Source organism: Dasypus novemcinctus, chromosome 19, assembly GCF_030445035.2.
Source record: "Dasypus novemcinctus isolate mDasNov1 chromosome 19, mDasNov1.1.hap2, whole genome shotgun sequence".
NCBI lineage: Eukaryota > Metazoa > Chordata > Mammalia > Cingulata > Dasypodidae > Dasypus > Dasypus novemcinctus.
Window position 1 is genome coordinate 47,634,607 of NC_080691.1, and position 17,203 is coordinate 47,651,809.

General features: G+C 54.5%; 1 protein-coding gene across 1 annotated transcript in view; it reads left to right on the top strand.

The window, feature by feature from the left end:
• The first annotated feature begins 9,005 nt into the window (after window positions 1-9,005).
• BCR (BCR activator of RhoGEF and GTPase) overlaps window positions 9,006-17,203 on the top strand; it is a 143,506-nt gene continuing 135,308 nt past the window's right edge. The window contains exon 1 of the mRNA XM_058281735.1: window positions 9,006-10,446. Coding sequence (XP_058137718.1) covers window positions 9,126-10,446 — 1,321 coding nt within the window. The 5' untranslated portion in view covers window positions 9,006-9,125. The remainder of the gene's footprint in view (window positions 10,447-17,203) is intronic.

Here is a 17,203-nt window from a genome sequence, read left to right on the forward strand (position 1 = left end):
TTAGGCCTGGGAAGCCGCAACCTGGGCCATTTCATCAGCCATTCCTTTGGGAAAAAGCACATCTCGTTCTGGCCCTTTCACTGCTGAAAACAGCAGTTCCCTTGGCTGTAGGGGCCACGTCCATAGTCGATTCTGCAGGGGGCAAGCTGGTTGCGGTAGTACTCGAGGAGAGGCCTCTCGAGGCCCCGGGTCAAGGCCTGAGAGGAAGGGCCCTCATGTCCCTCATTCTGCAGCCTTGGCTCCAGCAAGGACTGGCAGGTCCCTGAGCTGGGGCCAGCCAACCTGGAGGAGGCGCTGCAGCCAGACACTCTCCAGCACAGCGCCGGCAGGGCAGGGCTAAAAACAGCTGCATTGCTCACCCCAGTTTTCCGATCTTGCCCGCAGCTCCCTGGGGTTGTCAGGCCCCAAATCTGACAGTGACCGGTGATGGGTGACAGATGGGGGCTCGCTTGAAGAAAACCCTCCTTTGCCCCACAAAGCAGGTGGGGATGGGGTTCCGGGGAGGCCAGGGAAGGAAAAAGAAAAAGCCAAGGCTTTCCAACGTGCCTTGGGCAGAAAGCCCCACGTCTTTCCAAATCCACACCTGATAACCCTGCCTGGTGGCACAGTGGTCAAGGGCACAGACTTGGGATTCAAGTGCGCTGGGCCGCAGCCTGGGCCCCCTCCCCACTCGCTGCTGTGTGACTGGGGCAGGGGTGTCACTGCCGCTCTCTGAGGCCCTTGTTCGGTCTCTGGCCCAGGTGGCAGCTATGAGGATGGAAAGAAATCACATCTATGGAGCCCCCAGCCCCGGGCAGGGGCTGAATGGTTGCAAGCGCTGCTGACTGTGATGCCGAAGAGATGGGCCACTGCCATAATCCCAAGGAATTTAAAAAGGCCACTGTTTCTCAAGCCATCCTATATACATCGGTTGGGAAACTGCCATCATAAACTGATTCTGTAAGAGCAAGACCCCTTCTTGCAATCACTCCCACCACGAGTATTCATAGCCACCAAGTCTAAGCCAGGAACGGTGCCTATTGGATGTGTGTACTTGCGCAGTGCGCATCCTGACCTACTGTAGCCAGCAGCCTGCTCAGAATGGCCCCTTACTGGCAGATCCATTTTACAATGAGCTAATAGATGCTCGAGGGCTGAGCCCCTTTCCATGACCTCACTGGTGGGGCCTTTGACTTGAGACTCACCCAAAGGATGTAGGCTCTGGAGCCTGGATCTCCAGCATGCCTTGGAATGGAAGGTGTGGGTGACCTCAGAATATTTCTTACTTTTTAAAGTGGGTGATTCCCTGGGCTGGTGGGAGGATTGAGGGGGAAATCCCTGGAGAAATCACAAGTTCCTGTCCCTCATTGAGCAGGACCAGGGGCTGCTCTCATCCCAGGCTGGGGCCCCAAGCCTGGCTTAACTCAGCCTGGGTTCTTTTCTATTGTTGTTTAATATAATAGCTTTATTGAGCTATAATTCACATTGCCATACAATTTATCCATCTCAGGTGAACAATTCACTAGTTTTCAGGGTATATAGACTTGTGCAACCATCACCACGATTTACTTTCAGGACATTCTCATCACCCTCAAAAGAAACCTTGTACCCTTGAGCGGTCACTCCCCATTCCTCCCTCCTCTCAGCTCCTGGAAACCACTCACCTGCTTCCGTCTCTATAGATAGGATATTTTATATAAATGGAATCATACAATATGCAGTTTCTGGCTTCTTTCACTTTGCATAATATTTTGGAGGTTCATCCGCATTGTGGCATGTTATTAGAACGTCATTCCTCTCCATGGCTGAATAATACTCCATCGTGTGGTTAGACCACCTTTTGTTTATCCATCACCAGTTGAAATTGGGGTTGCTTCCCTCCGGTTTTGAGACCTGGGATGTTCTCCATATTCACCAGCAGAGGGGGCTATTGGGTCCTTCGGCTCTGCTTTTGGAAGAAGGACACTGCCACCCTGAGGGAGGGATTTGCCAGAGACCTGGCCTGGGCCAGGTCCTACCTAGGCTGTGGGTGTGTGAGCAAGAGTGTGTGGATTCTTTTAATTTTGAAATTAATTTTTTAGAGTCATATGTCATGTAACCGCGTTCCAGAAAATGTGGAAACTTGAAACGTCACCCGTAATCCCACTTCCCTGTCCTCCTTCAGTTTTCAGATTAAAAAAACATAACATCAACTGGGGATGATGGATATGTTTGTCATCCAATTGTGGTGAGGCTTTCATGGATGTGTACAGACGTCAAAACTCCTCCAATTGTACGCTTTAAATAGGGGCAGTTTACTGCATGCCAGCTATATACCTCGGGAAGGCATAAAAAATCAAAACAAAAATTGCCTCGGCTATTCTTGTCATTACAAAAGATAGGCATTTTCATGGTGAGGAATGCAGAGAAACCTAATGACGATGAAAATAGGTGTCACCCACTGCTCAGCGGCAGCTGCTGAGACCTTGGTGGGGTCCCCGCTTCCTGTCTAACCCCTTGGAAGTGTCCCCGTGGCCAAGGCTCATGGCCCACCCAGCCCCAGCTTCTCCCGGCTAACAGTCGGCCACCGCTGCTCTGTCGCAGCCTCCACGACATCGGATCCGGCGTCCTTCCACCCTCCTCACTGAGCTCCCTCCCCTCAGGACTCCTGCGTCCCTGTCACTTCCTAGCCAGCCCCTTCTTGGCCTCTTCCTCTCCTCTTCCCATTTGCCTCCTGGTCCAGGTCCTGCCCTTTCCCCATCCCAGGCCCCTGGGTGGGGAGTCCCCAGCCCTGTGACTGCATCCACCAGCTGCTCACTGATGATATCCCCCCCATTTTGGTCTCTGTTCTTGACTCCTTTGGTTTTGGGGGGTCAGACTCCCCTTCTGTCCACCCAACTCCCCCACGTGGATGGGCGGTAGGCACGTGGGCAAAGGTTTCCTCCCCACCTCAGTCAGAGACACAACTGTCCACCAGATTCCCCACAGCAAATCCATCTACTAGTCCGTACTGCCAGCCTGGACTGAGAGGGACACAGAGGGGATGACATAAAGGAAGACCTCTGAGGCCAGAGCCACGCATGCAGAGGCCTGGGCCACTGGCACCCCGAGGACGAGACCGCTGCCCCAGCTGGCCCGGAAAGCAGAGGTTTATACTCATGCCTCAAAATCTATCGGAATTCACCCTTCTGAGGTTCAGACTTGCTTGGAGCCGGTGATACTCCCGCCCCTTTTCTCATCCTTCCGATGTCTCCCTTTTGGAATGGGGATGTCTGCCTATGCCTTCCCCATGATTATAATTTTGAAGCAGATAGCTTGTTTTCTAGATTTTCCAGGTCCACCAATGGAGAAGAATTTTGCCCCTGGATGGCTCTACCCAGAATCTGACCCACACCTAACTTAGGTGATTTAGAAGATGAAATTTGGGGTTTTAGGAGTTGATTTTATTTACTTATTTATTTTTATTTTATTTTATTTTTTTAGGAGGTGCCCAGGTATATTAGTCAGCCAAAGGCGTGCTGATGCAAAATACCAGAAATTGGTTGGTATTTATAAAGGATATTTATTTGGGGTAGGAGCCTACAGATACCAGGCCATAAAACATAAGTTACTTCCCTCACCAAAGCCTATTTTCATGTGTTGGAGCAAGACGGCTGCTAATGTCTGTGAGGATTCAGACTTCCTGGGTTCCTCCCTTCCAGGGGCTTGCTTCTCTCTCCTCTGTGGGTTTCCTTCCTAGGGCTCCAGCTTAAGGCTTTAGCATCAAACTCCAACATCAAAACTCCAACATCAAGAACCCTCAACTCTGTCCTTTGCCATGCCTTTTATCTGTGAGTCCCCACCCACCAAGGGATGGGGACTCAACGCCCTAATGGCATGGCCCAATCAAAGCCTGAATCATAACTTAATCACTCCCAGGTTCAGACCAGTTTACAAACATAATCCAGTATCTATTTTTGGAATTCATTAACTATGTCAAACAGCTACACCAAGGTTGAACTTGGACCTCATATATGGAAGCAAGCACTCAAACCACTGAGCTTCACCCACTCCCCAGGAGTTGATTATATTTAGGTGAGATTTGAGGCCTTGGTATTGATGCTGGTTGAGTTAGCATTTGGGGAGATGTTGGGGTGGGATTAATATATTTTGCATGGGGGAAGGACCTGAAATTTGGGGGGCCAGAGAGCAGACAGGGATGGATTGAATTGTGTCCCCCAGAAAGGTATGCTGAAGTCTTAACCCCTGATACCTGTGAATGTGTCCTTATTTGGAATAGGTCTTTGCAGATGTATTCAAGCTAAGATGAAGTCCTATTGTAGAAGGTGGGGAATGGTAATCCAATATGACTGGTGTCCTTATAAGAAGAGAGAGATGGAGAAGGTGGCTATGTGTTCTACCTCCATATTATACCTGGAATGCATCCCTTCTCTCTGTCACCTTGCCTCCACCCCAGTTAGGGTTACCATCACCCCCCTGAGACAACTGTCACAGCCCCTGACCAACTGTCCCACTTCCAACCCCCAACCCCCTCAACAAATCCAAGCAAGTCTCTCCACTGCGTACTGTGCTGTTCAGTGAATTAGTAAAAGGTAATCATTTACTAATTATGAAATTACTAAATTAATTCATTTTAAAATTAAAATCCTTCTAAGTGAAAAATTCAGTTCCTCAGTCACACTCAGCCACGTTTCAAGGGCTCAGTAGCCACAAGGGGAAGCCAGCAGCCGCCATATTATTCAGAGCAGATGGTAGAACTCGTCCATCACGGCAGAAAGTTCTACTGGGCAGCGCAGACGTAGAACTTTTCAGTGGCTTTCCTTGAATTGAAAATGAAACCCAAAATTCTTATAGGTCTACAAGGCCCTGACACCTGCCCTGCATCTCACCTCTTGCCGCCTACCCCAGCCTTGACTCAACCCAGCTGTCACTTAACTTAGACACACCTTTTTAAAAAATATATATATTTATTTATTTAATCCCCCCCCCCCCCCCGGTTGTCCGTGTTCTCTGTGTCTATTTGCTGCGTCTTGTTTCTTTGTCCGCTTCTGTTGTCATCAGCGGCACGGGAAGTGTGGGCGGCGCCATTCCTGGGCAGGCTGCACTTTCTTTCGCGCTGGGCGGCTCTCCTTACGGGGTGCACTCCTTGCGCGTGGGGCTCCCCTACGCGGGGACACCCCTGCGTGGCAGGGCACTCCTTGTGCGCATCAGCACTGCGCATGGGCCAGCTCCACACGGGTCAAGGAGGCCCGGGGTTTGAACCGCGGACCTCCCATGTGGTAGATGGATGCCCTAACCACTGGGTCAAGTCCGTTTCCCACTTAGACACACCTTGAACTTTGAAGTCTCCCTGACTTCACCCAGCTGTTCCTCATCCTTAGGACCAGCTCAGTTGTCCCCTTCCTGGGGGAGATTTCCCTGAAATTCTGCCTCTTCCTGGGAATTCCATGCTGCACACACCTCTGCTGTGGCCTAGCTCCAGCAGCCTTCTATTTCCCACACACACATGCATATCTCTGTGTGGGCTACGGGCTCCTCTCGGCCACATATAGGTTTGATTTCCCCTTATTCAGCTGGTATTGGCTGAGCAGCACTGCTCGGGGGGGAGGTCCCTGAGTAGCAACATAGAGTGATCCCTATACTCAGGAAGTTTAGATCTAGCTGGAGGCAGACACCGAATGGGGGATGGCACAGCCTTATGTATGTTCTGGACCCCATGTCCCTTCCCGCCCCTCTGGCCCTTGGGAGTGATGGATGATAAGGAAGCTCAAGTGGAAAGAACTGGAGACCCAGGATGTAAACACTATCAGGGAAGGGGCAGACCACAGGAGGAGTGTCCTTGGGGCCAGAAGGGGCTGTCCCACCGGGGGGGGAGAGAGAGAGCTGTTATCTTAGCACGTCCTTGTGCCAGTAACAAGCCATTTGCTGTGCCAAGAGAACAGAGCCCGCAAAACCAAAGAAACAGTCGCAGAGCTTTTGAAGTGAGTTGACTTATGTAGAAAACACGGCAGGTGGGGCTGAGCGGGAGCCTGCAAACCAAAGGGCCCTGAGCCCCCAGAGCACCCTAATCTCTCCCAGGTGATCAATGATAATATCTCTGATGAGCCCCCAGTTCCTCTGGGAAATAAAGGGCCCCGTCCAGGACACAAAGAAAGCAATTTTCGAGTTCTTTCTGCTAATGGCCAAGGAAGGGGGTTTTGGGCTGTACATTCGCTGGGTGGTGTGGGCAGCTCATTCCGGTAAGACCCTTTGTATTTCTTGTGAGCCACTGTGTGCCAGATCCTGTGAGCTCAGGATTTATTTTTATGATTATTTTTTAAGAATTTTTAAATTTCATCATTTTCAAGCATACAATCCAGGGCTGTCAGTTACCTTCACAGTGTTTTGTTACCATCACCACCATCCACGACCTGAACTTTTCCATCACCCTAACCAGAAACTCTGGGCCTTTTCCACATGAACTCCCCGTTCCCCACTCCCACCCTTGGCCCTGGTAACCTATAATCTACTTTCTGTGCCTATGAATTTGCAAGTTCTAGTTATTTCATTTTAGAGGAATCATACACTATCTGCCCCCTTTGTGCCTGCCCAGCTAATCTCACTCCTGATTCTTCAAGGTTCATCCACATTGTCACGTGTATCAGTACTTCATTCCCTTTTTTAAAAAAAAATTTATTTACTTTTAATTTTTAAAAAATTTATCCTCCCTCCCCAAGATGGTTCTCTGATCTGTCTGCTCATTGTTTGCTTGCCTTCTCCAGGAAGCACCAGGAACTGAACCTGGGTCTCCTGCGTGGGAGGTGAGTGCCCAACAGACTGAGCCACATCCGCTCCCTGTGGGCTGTAGCTTCTACTGACTTATGGCATCTGTTTGTTTAGGTGTCTGCTCATTGCAGTGTCTGCTCATCTTCTTTAGGAGGCACTGGGACCAAACCCAGGACCTCCCGTGTGGTAGGTGGGTACCCAACTGCTCGAGCCACATCTGCTTTCCATTTCATTCCTTTTGATGGCTGAATAATATTCCTTGGTATGACTAGACCACATTTTGTCCATTCATCCACTGACGGACACTTGGGTTGCTTCTACCTTTCGGCTATTGGGAATAATGGTTCTATGAACTTTGGTGTGCAAATTTCTGTTTGAGTCCCTGCTTTCAGTTCTTCTGCATGTGTACCTAAAAGTGGGATTGCTGGGTTATAAGGTAATTCTAGACTTAATTTCCTGGCCAAAGGTCAGGATATTTTATACCCATTTTCAAGAAGAGGTCCCTGAGGATGAAAGCACGGCCCAGTACCACTCTGCTGGGTTTCCGGGTGGCTCTGCCCAGTTCCCAAGTCCGGGCACCACTTTTGTCTCAGTTCCTTCACCTGCAAAATGGGTTATTTACACAGGCTCAGCCTGCCTGGCAAAGGAGCTGGGTCCGCAGGGGCTGGGACCTCAGGAGCCGACCGGAGGGTGTCTGGAGAGGCCTGCAGAGGGCGGCAGTGAGCTGCGCAAAGACAACCTCGCCAGGAAACCGGGCCCCGCGGGTTTTCCAGCGATTCTCCCACCTGCTATTCATCCAAGTGTGTTGAATATTTGTTTTGCACACGGTGCTCACACCATTTGGCAGAAGAAGACAAAACCAAGGCTCAGAGGGGAAGGGGGTTGCCGAGGTCACAGGGCTACAGTGGGTTGACCTGAAACTAAGTCTGAGCCGGCAGTTCAGGCCGGGTGGGAGTTGGAGGAGGGCACTGGAAAGGGGAGGGAGACGCGCTTAACCCCTCACATCTACCCGGGGGCCAATTGGCCTCGGGAGGCAGGAATTCTGGTTCTCCTTTCACTGCCCAGGGAGCGGCCAACAGGATGCGAACCCTGCTCTTGGATTGCTAAATCCTGTTTCCTTTTCACGTCACCTGGCGGGCTCGACTGGGTGTTTTGTGCCAATCGCACTCCCCACGGAGTGCTCTCGGCTGCGCCTCGGAGATCTCTGTGCCCCCCCTTCCCCCCCCGGGATAAGAAAGGGTTTTGCTTCAAAGGGTTTTGCTCCCTGACCGGGAGACCCATCCAATAGGCTCCGGCCAGACAGCGGGGAAGAACTACGTAGACAGCCACCTGCAGCCGAGAGCCAGGGGACAAACACAGGGCCCAGGACCCGGGGAAGAAATCCCTAATCCTTCATAAGCGTCCGACATGTCTCTGTGACAATCCGCGCGCTAGTCGAGGCTTCCTTCCTCGAGTCTCCAGGCCCGTTGGCGCACGGGGGCTGCGACTGTTGGTGGCCAGGATGGGCCCTCCTTGCCTCGCTGGTGACCTGCGCAGTCCCGGTCCCTTCTCTGGGATGGGTCCCACCGGGTGGCCCCGAGCAGCCCTGACACCGCGGGTGCGCGGCCGGGCTGTGAGGAAAAGAGGATCCAGGTGTTCTGGCTTGGGGCGCGCATCGCTCCGCAGGGCCTCCGCCTCGGAGGGGAGGTCCCGCCGCACTTTTGACGGGGGCGTGGGTGGAGGCCGGGGCTGGAAGGGTCGGCAGGGGGGTGGCGCCTCCGCGGGGGCGCGAGCTCCTGGGCGCCCCGCGCGGCCTCCGGGCGCCCCCTTCAGGCGCCCGCAGCGCGGCCCCTTTAAGAGGCCCGCCCGGCTCCGTCAGCCGCTCCCGGCCACCGCCCCCGGCCCTCCCCTTCCTGCGGCGCCCAGTGCGGGCCGGGCGGGAGTGCGGCGAGCGCGGAGCTGCCGAGCGCGGCGCCCGGGGAGGCGGCGGCGGCGGCGGCGGCGGCAGGAGCGGCGCCCGCGGCGGCGAGAGGCGAAGAGAGCAGGGGAGCGCGGGCCGCGGCCACGGGCTAGCGCCGCCCGGCCGAGCCAGGCCCCGCCGCCCCGCCCCGCGCCCACAGCACCGCACACAATAGCTGCGCGCGCGGCCCGCGGCCGGCCCCCTCCCCGCACGCGCCCGGCCCCCCGCCGCCCGCGCACCCACTCTCCCCCACCGCGCGCTCCGCCCCGCGCAGCCCCGGGAGCCGAGCCCGCCGCCTCACCTGCCGCCCGGGAGGGGGCGGGCATTGTTCGCCCGCCGCCGCCGCCGCCGCGCGCGGGCCATGGGGGCCGCCGGGCGTCCCGGGCCCGGCCTGGCGAAGCCGCCGCGTCGCCACTGAGGGCGTCCTGCGCGCAGCCCGGGCGCAGGTGAGGCCGGCCGCGCCATGGTGGACCCGGTGGGCTTCGCCGAGGCGTGGAGGGCGCAGTTCCCGGACTCGGAGCCGCCGCGTATGGAGCTGCGCTCGGTGGGCGACATCGAGCACGAGCTGGAGCGCTGCAAGGCCTCCATCCGGCGCCTGGAGCAGGAGGTGAACCAGGAGCGCTTCCGTATGATCTACCTGCAGACGCTGCTGGCCAAGGAGAAGAAGAGCTACGACCGGCAGCGCTGGGGCTTCCGGCGCGTCTCGCAGCCCCCCGACGGCGCCGCTGAGCCCCGCGCCCCCGCGCCGCGCCCGCCGCCCGCGCCCGCCGACGCCGCCGACCCGCTGCCCGCCGACGAGCCCGACGCTCGGCCCGACGGGGAGGGCTCCCCGGGCAAGGCCAGGCCCGCCGTCGCTCGCAAGCCCGGGGCCGCGGCGCCCGCTGACCGCGAGGACCGCGGAGACCGGGGGACCCCCACCAGCGTGGCGGCGCTCAGGTCCAATTTCGAGAGGATCCGCAAGGGCCACGGCCAGCCCGGAGCGGCGGACACCGAGAAGCCCTTCTACGTGAACGTCGAGTTCCACCACGAGCGCGGCCTGGTGAAGGTCAACGACAAAGAGGTGTCCGAGCGGATCAGCTCCCTGGGCAGCCAGGCCATGCAGATGGAGCGCAAGAAGGCCCTGCAGGGTGCGGGGCTCGCCCCGGGGGACGCGCCGAGGCCCCCCTACCGGGGGCGCGCCTCCGAGAGCGGCTGCGGCCTGGACGGCGACTACGAGGACGCGGAGCTGAACCCCCGCTTCCTGAAGGACAACCTGATCCACGCCAATGGCGGCGGCAGGCCCCCCTGGCCGCCCCTGGAGTACCAGCCCTACCAGAGCATCTACGTCGGGGGTATGATGGTGGAAGGGGAGGGCAAGAGCCCACTGCTGCGGAGCCAGAGCACCTCGGAGCAGGAGAGGCGCCTCACCTGGCCGCGCAGGTCCTACTCCCCTCGCAGCTTCGAGGACAGCGGGGGCGGCTACACCCCGGACTGCAGCTCCAACGAGAACCTCACCTCCAGCGAGGAGGACTTCTCCTCGGGCCAGTCCAGCCGCGTGTCCCCGAGCCCCACCACCTATCGTCTGTTCCGGGACAAGAGCCGCTCGCCCTCGCAGAACTCGCAGCAGTCCTTTGACAGCAGCAGCCCCCCCACGCCACAGTGCCCCAAGCGGCACCGGCAGGGCCAGGTGGTCGTGTCCGAGGCCACCATTGTGGGCGTCCGCAAGACCGGGCAGATCTGGCCCAGCGATGGGGACAGCTTGTCGGGCAGGGTGCCCCTGGATGGCACCTGCCATGGAGACGCAGGTGGGTACCTCGCGCTACCATGGGTGGATGGGCGGGCACGCACACCTGCCCTGGCACTGGAAGCCCTGGTGGCCACTGATGGATAGGAGAGAGGAAAAAGGAAAAGGGTCAAGGGATGGAGTCGATACCTTTTTAGTGATTTTCAAGTCCTGTGGTGGACAGAAAGGACTCAGTTATTCTGCTTCTGAACAAACTCAGTCATTCTGCTTCTGAACAAACTCAGTCGTCCATCCCCCTCCATTTCCTCCTGAATGCTTAGGATTTGAAATGAGGCCGGGTTAGAAGAGGGTGGTGGGCAGGGATGGTCTGTGGCTTGTTCTTTGGGTTCCAGAGTGGCATTCTTGTGAAAGTACCACCTTTGAGCGAGAGCCAGGATGCCTTGAACGATCCTCTCCCTACTCCTTGCCCTCTGGTCTCTCCGGGCAGCAAGGATGATATAAAGCTAGCGTCATTGCTGCCACCAGATTGGCTATCCTTATCCAAGACCGAACTGTATCTCGGGCTTTCCCTGCCACCCCTCGTTCCCATCCAGGAGGGTCATATGACACGTTTGGGGAACCTAAGATGTGCTAGCTCCTTCCAGGACGTGGAGGTGTCAAGTTCAGTTGCCCAGCCAGCAGTCCCGATCGAATGCATGTCAGAGCAGGTGAAAATATGAAGTAGAAGCAAGTGGGGCAATAGGCAACCCTGACTCAGTGGGCCACCACACATCAATGGGGTACTGATTTTAATCCAGGGCTGAAGCTGAGCCACACCCATCCCCGATCCGCCCTGCTTGTTTGGGAGCCTTCACCCCTCATTACTCACCCACTGACTCTGTGCTTCTTAGCCCAGCTCCATTTTCTGATTCTTCCAAGGACTTCTGCCTCCTCACCTTCCCAGCCCCAGTGGGGTTTACTTGGTGGCTCTCAATAGTCTGGCCCCGCAGGGGTTTGCACATATAACTTCTTGTTCTGTTGCAAATGCCATTAGGCGTCTGGGGAGCTGGGACTAGGTATTTGAGCTCTGAATGCGGTTTGGGATTGGGGAAAGGAGAGAGTGGGTGGGAGTGGGGTTTCGGTAGTCTGGGGGTGCTGGAGGCTGTCAGGAATCTCTTGGAGTCCTGGTCTCTTTCGGGCTGATCCGGTTTTCTGCTCCATTGATTTTTCTTTTTCTGCTGACGGAGTCGTATGTGCTTCGTTTGTCAAGGTCCCTTTGAAACAAGCGAGGCTATTTTTGGCCCCGTCTGGTGTCCTTTCCATGATCAACACTTGTCCTCCCTGCGTCTAGTTGCCCATCTCCCACCTGCAGCTGACCTGCTTGGGCAGTGGCCTGGCCCAGCCAAATTCCCTCATCCCCTGGGGGGAACGGGGGACAAAGACTGTAGAATTTAGAAGCCTGCTTTGCATGCACATTAGTGTATTTGGGGTCTGGACAATTGCCCTGTGGTTACAGGGCAACAACCTTGTGCAACCAGCTGTCTGCTGAGCCAGCCGGCTCAGACTGGCCCTCCGCGCTGGTTCATTTTCAAAGACAAGAAAATGAAAGGTTTCAGTGGAGAACTGCCATTGGAAGGATAGTCTCATGCTGATGGGGAATTCTGATTTTTCCGGAAGTCAGGCCCCGTGGGATGGAACGTGTCTCTGCAGGTCACCCTGCGAGCACTCCTTGCCCAGCACTCTCGGTGGCCTGCCTTGATCACAGCTCCCATGGACGAGGCCGTCCTCCAGGCCTCCTCGTTAGACCGGGTGCCGTGTGCAGCACCCAGGAGGCTTTCAGCAAGTGACTGATGAGTTAAGGGACCAGTTTCTGGAAACTCCAGGTAGTTTCCTCTCTTGGGGTTTTTTACCTCTGTGCCCAGCAGTCTTCTCTGACAGGTGTGGCAGGCAGGAAGCAGGGATCCCGTGCTGGCTCAGCCATCTGTCTCTTGTCCTCACTGTTTACTGATGTTCTCTAGATGGCTTGTGGAGCCTGCAGGCCATGGCTGCATCTCTGAGGAAAATCAGGGGTGCGGATGTGGCTCAAGCGGTCAGGCGCCTCCTTCCCACATGGGAGGTCCTTGGTTCGGTCCCCGGTGCCTCCTAAAAATAAATAAAAACCGAACAACAAGCAAACAAATGAAAAAACCAACTCAGGGAACCAATGTGGCTCAGTGGTTGAGCTCTGGCTTCTCACATGAGAGGTCTGGGGTTCAATCCCTGCCTCCCATACCTCAAAAGGAAAAAAAAATGCAATTGTGGAGAGGAGGGGTGGAAAACAACCTCCCTAATTCTCCATAGCAGAAAGTCCAGAGTTCCCATAATTCCCCCCCCTTTTCATACACACACACACACACGCACACACACACAGTTTTCCCTGTCATGAACACTTTGTGTTAGTGTGGTACCTTTGTTACAGTTGATGGACCAATATTATCATAATTATAGTGTTAACTGTGGTCCATTGCTGACGTGTGCTTGTACATCTCCCCAGATGCTGACCCAGAGCCAGTGTTCTGGGTCCCTGTGAGAATGTGGGGCCTGCCCCTTCTGGAAGTCAGAGGCCCTGTGGGGGGCTTTTTCCACCACCCCACGCTGCTACTGGAGAGCATGACAGGGTCAGTCCGGGAGTCCTCCCAGCTGGGCACACCCAGGGCCCACCTGTGAGGGTCTCGTCGACAGCCATGAGCCCCTGCTCTGTGCCATCTCCTTCCCTGTGTACCATGGGCAGGGGAACTACACAGAAGGGGAGAGCAGGGTCCCTAGCTTCTCAGAGTTTACACATTAACAGGAGAGATGGACACTCAGGTCATTTATGCATTCAGAGGAGAGAGAGATCAGGGAGACTTCCAGAAACATCAGCATCAGAGATGGGCTTTGAGCAATCAGCAGCAGCCCAGCAGCCAAGGGTGGGGGAGAGCCGTCTGCCCTGAGGGGCAGTGGGAGCAAAGGCTCAGGACCCCCTCCCCGCAGGCCCCCCTGTGTGGGAATTGCTGGTTCATTTCCAAGTCTCCCCATCAAGTCTGGCTCAGAACCTTACCCACTGGAACATCCCTCCCTTTTTGCAGCTCATAAATCGAGATTGGGAAGTTGGGAGTTGGGAAGGAGTGCTGGCTATGGGAAGAGCCTTGTCAATGGCACCGGTCTCTTCCTGCTTCAAATCCATGTATTTCACCTTTAAGTCCTTTCATGTGAAAGGAAAACAGAAGATCCCGGGGTCCTTTCCTCTTTTAGATCTGAGGAATTAAAAAAATTTTTATCACAGTAACATAAAATAACAACCTAAAATTTCCCATTGTAACCCCCTTTTCACTTCAGTGACAGCGTTGTGCTGCCATCACCACCATCCATGACCAAGGGATCCCAGAAATTCTTGATGTGCCCTCGGGGGTCTGTGACCCCAGAGCTAGTGTTTCTTTGTGGGGGAAGATGTGAGTTGCTGCCTCATGTTTTCATGTTTTTATTAGGCAGCTTCATTTGTCCTCTGGGTTCTGGCTGGGTGTTGTCTCCAGGACGATGGCTGGCTTTGTGTTTCCCTTGGATGATGGAATGGAATGGCAATCAGTTTTCTTTTTCTTTTTTCTTTTTAAGATTTATTTATTTCTCTCCCCTTCACCCCACACCCCGGTTATCTGTTCTCCGTGTCTATTTGCTGCGTCGTGTTTGTCTGCTTCTGTTGTCATCAGCAGCACGGGAATCTGTGTTTCTTTTCATTGTGTCATCTTGTTGTGTCTTTTCTCCGTGTGGCCAGCACCATTCTTAGGCAGGCTGCACTTTCTTTGGCACTGGGCGGCTCTCCTTTCGGGGCGCACTCCTTGCGCGTGGGGCTCCCCTACGCGGGGACACCCCTGTGTGGCATGGTACTCCTTGCGCGCATCAGCACTGCGCATGGGCCAGCTCCACACGGGTCAAGGAGGCCCAGGGTTTGAACCGCGGACCTCTCATGTGGTAGATGGATGCCCTAACCACTGGGCAAAGTCTGCCACTGGCAACCAGTTTTTGAGTGAGTAACTGTGGGGCAGAGAAAGTTCACCCAGGCCCAGCATTGGCTCCATCGCGGTGTCTTCGGACCAGGGCCAGGTGCAGGTTCCTCTCTGTGACCAGTGATGGAGTGGACAGATTCGGATGGAGTCCGAAACCGCTTGCATCATCAACAGGGTGGAAATGGAATCTAGATCAACTTTTTTTTTTAAGATTATTTTTATTTATTTATTCCCCCTCCCCATTGTTTTGCGCTTGCTCTCTGCTCTCTCTGTCCATTGCTGTGTGTCTGCTCATCTTCTCTTTCGGAGGCACTGGGAGCTGAACCTAGGACCTCCCATGAGGGAGAGAGGAGCTCAATCACTTGAGTCACCTCCACTCCATGCTTTGTTTCCTCTATCATTGTCTTTCCTCTTTGTGATGTCAGCTCGCCATGCCTGCCCATCGCACCAGCTTGCTGTCTTGCTCATCTTCTCCAGGAGGCACTGGGACCTGAACGTGTGGTAGGTGGGAGCTCAATCACTGGAGCCACATCCACTTCCCTAGATCAACTTTCACAAGAGTTCCCTGGCTCAGGGAGGATGGCTTTCTTGTTTGGGGGATAGAATGAAGCATTCCAGAACATTTCACCAAAGAGGGAGCTGGGAGTGCTGTTGATTTGAGTGGATCTCGGGGAACGTGTTTTCCCCAGTTACTCCCTTTTGCCTCATTTGTTGCTTCTGGCCAGGACAGCTGCCCCCCCTTCCTTGGCTGGGAGCTTTGGGACCTGAAGGGCCTGTCTTCCTGAACGCTATCCTTACCAAGACAAGGCTTGAGAGCAAGACAGCTGGGGGAGTACAGAGCAGTGGGGAATGCAGACTGCAGCTCATCCCTCTGGTTTGAGGGGGCTCCACCGTCGCAGTGAATGTCTGGGTATCTCTGAAGTGTTCTTGGGTTGTCCACCACTAAGTCTTGAGTTTTGGACTGAGGCTGCTGTTTGGGTCAGGGCTCAGGGAGGAATGGGGTGGGTGAACTTGAACGTGAACTCCATGGGGATTCATAAGCCTGGCTAGAATACAACTGGGGTGGCTCAGGTGGCTCAAGTAGGGTTTTTTTTAAAAGATTTATTTATTTACCCCTCCCCACCCCCCACCCCCCAGTTGTTTGTGCTTGCTGTGTGCTCTCTGTTTGCTCATCTTCTTTTTAGGAGGCACCAGGAACTGAACCTAGGACCTCCCATGTGGGAGGGAGGTGCCCAATCACTTGAACCTCCTCTGCTCCCTACTTGTTTTCTCTCTCATTGTTTCCTTTTTGTGTTTCCTCGTTGCATCATCTCAGGTAGTGTTTTGAGGTTGCCGGGAGCTGCACTCTCAACTCTTGCTTCCTTATCTCTATGGCTTCATGGGTGTGTTCTCTTTAGGAAAACACCTGTTAGTGATGCTAGTGCAAGTTCCTTGACCCTCACACCCACGTGGTGGAAGTGACTCAGTGGGTCTCTTATTGGGCAGTGGAGCAAAGGCAGAGAGAGGTGGCCTCTGTGCTGGCCTTGCCCACTGTGTTCTTGGAAGAATTTTGAGTCGAGCGTCGTTGTGGCATCCAGGCAGCCTGCTGGAAGCCGGAAGTGCCGTGTCCCGATGCTTCATGTGCTACCATGTCTCTCTCCATTATCTGACAAGCTACGGACTCCGACTGGGTCATTGCTAAGGTTCTTTCCATCTTTGATTCTTTAATTAAAAAAAACACACACAATATTTTCCTGTCTTCTTTATCCTGGATTATACCTGCCTTTCTTTACCAAGGCAACCACCTCCCTCCATTCAGTCTCTCAAAGATATTTATTTATTTTTTATTTTTTATTTTTTAAAGATATATTTATTTATTTAATTCCCCCCCCTCCCCTGGTTGTCTGTTCTTGGTGTCTATTTGCTGCGTCTTGTTTCTTTGTCCGCTTCTGTTGTCGTCAGTGGCATGGGAAGTGTGGGCGGCGCCATTCCTGGGCAGGCTGCTCTTTCTTTTCACGCTGGGCGGCTTTCCTCACGGGCGCACTCCTTGCGCGTGGGGCTCCCCTACGCCGGGGACACCCTTGCGTGGGGCGGCTCAAAGATATTTATTGAGGATCTATAACATGCCAGGAGCAGCCTTCATGAAAATTCTCTCTTGCCTTTGTTCAAGGATTTGTGGAAAGGCTCATCTCCAAAGGCCTTGTCCTTTAAAAGCAAACAAAAGCAAAACATTTTTTTAAAATTATTTATCTCTCCCCTTCCCCCGCCCCCCCCAGTTGTCTGTTCTCTGTGTCCATTCACTGTGTGTTCTTCTGTGTCCACTTGCATTCTTGTCAGCGGCACTGGGGATCTGTGTCTCTTTTGTTGCATCATCTTGCTGCGTCAGCTCTCCCTGTGTGCGGCGCCGCTCCTGGGCAGGCTACGCTTTTTTCACGCTGGGCGGCTCTCCTTGTGGGGTGTGCTCCTTGCGCATGGGGCTCCCCTATGCGGGGGACACCCCTGCGTGGCATGGCACTCCTTGCGCGCATCAGCACTGTGCATGGGCCAGCTCATCACACAGATCAGGAGGCCCTGGGTTTGAACCCTGGACCTCCCATGTGGTAGGCGGATGCTTTATCTGTTGAGCCAAATCTGCTTCCCAGCAAAACTTTTCTAATGTTAGAGGGCCTTCCCCAAAATGTGTATCTTTTTTTTTTTTTAACTGTATGTTTGCAGCCATTTCCTGTTAATCCTATGTGTTTCTGCCTTCCTTCTTTTGGGTGGTGAGAGTCTGAAGACTGGGACAGAGCCTCCTCTATTTTGGCATTCCATTTAATGTGCCACACACTGCGTCCTGGG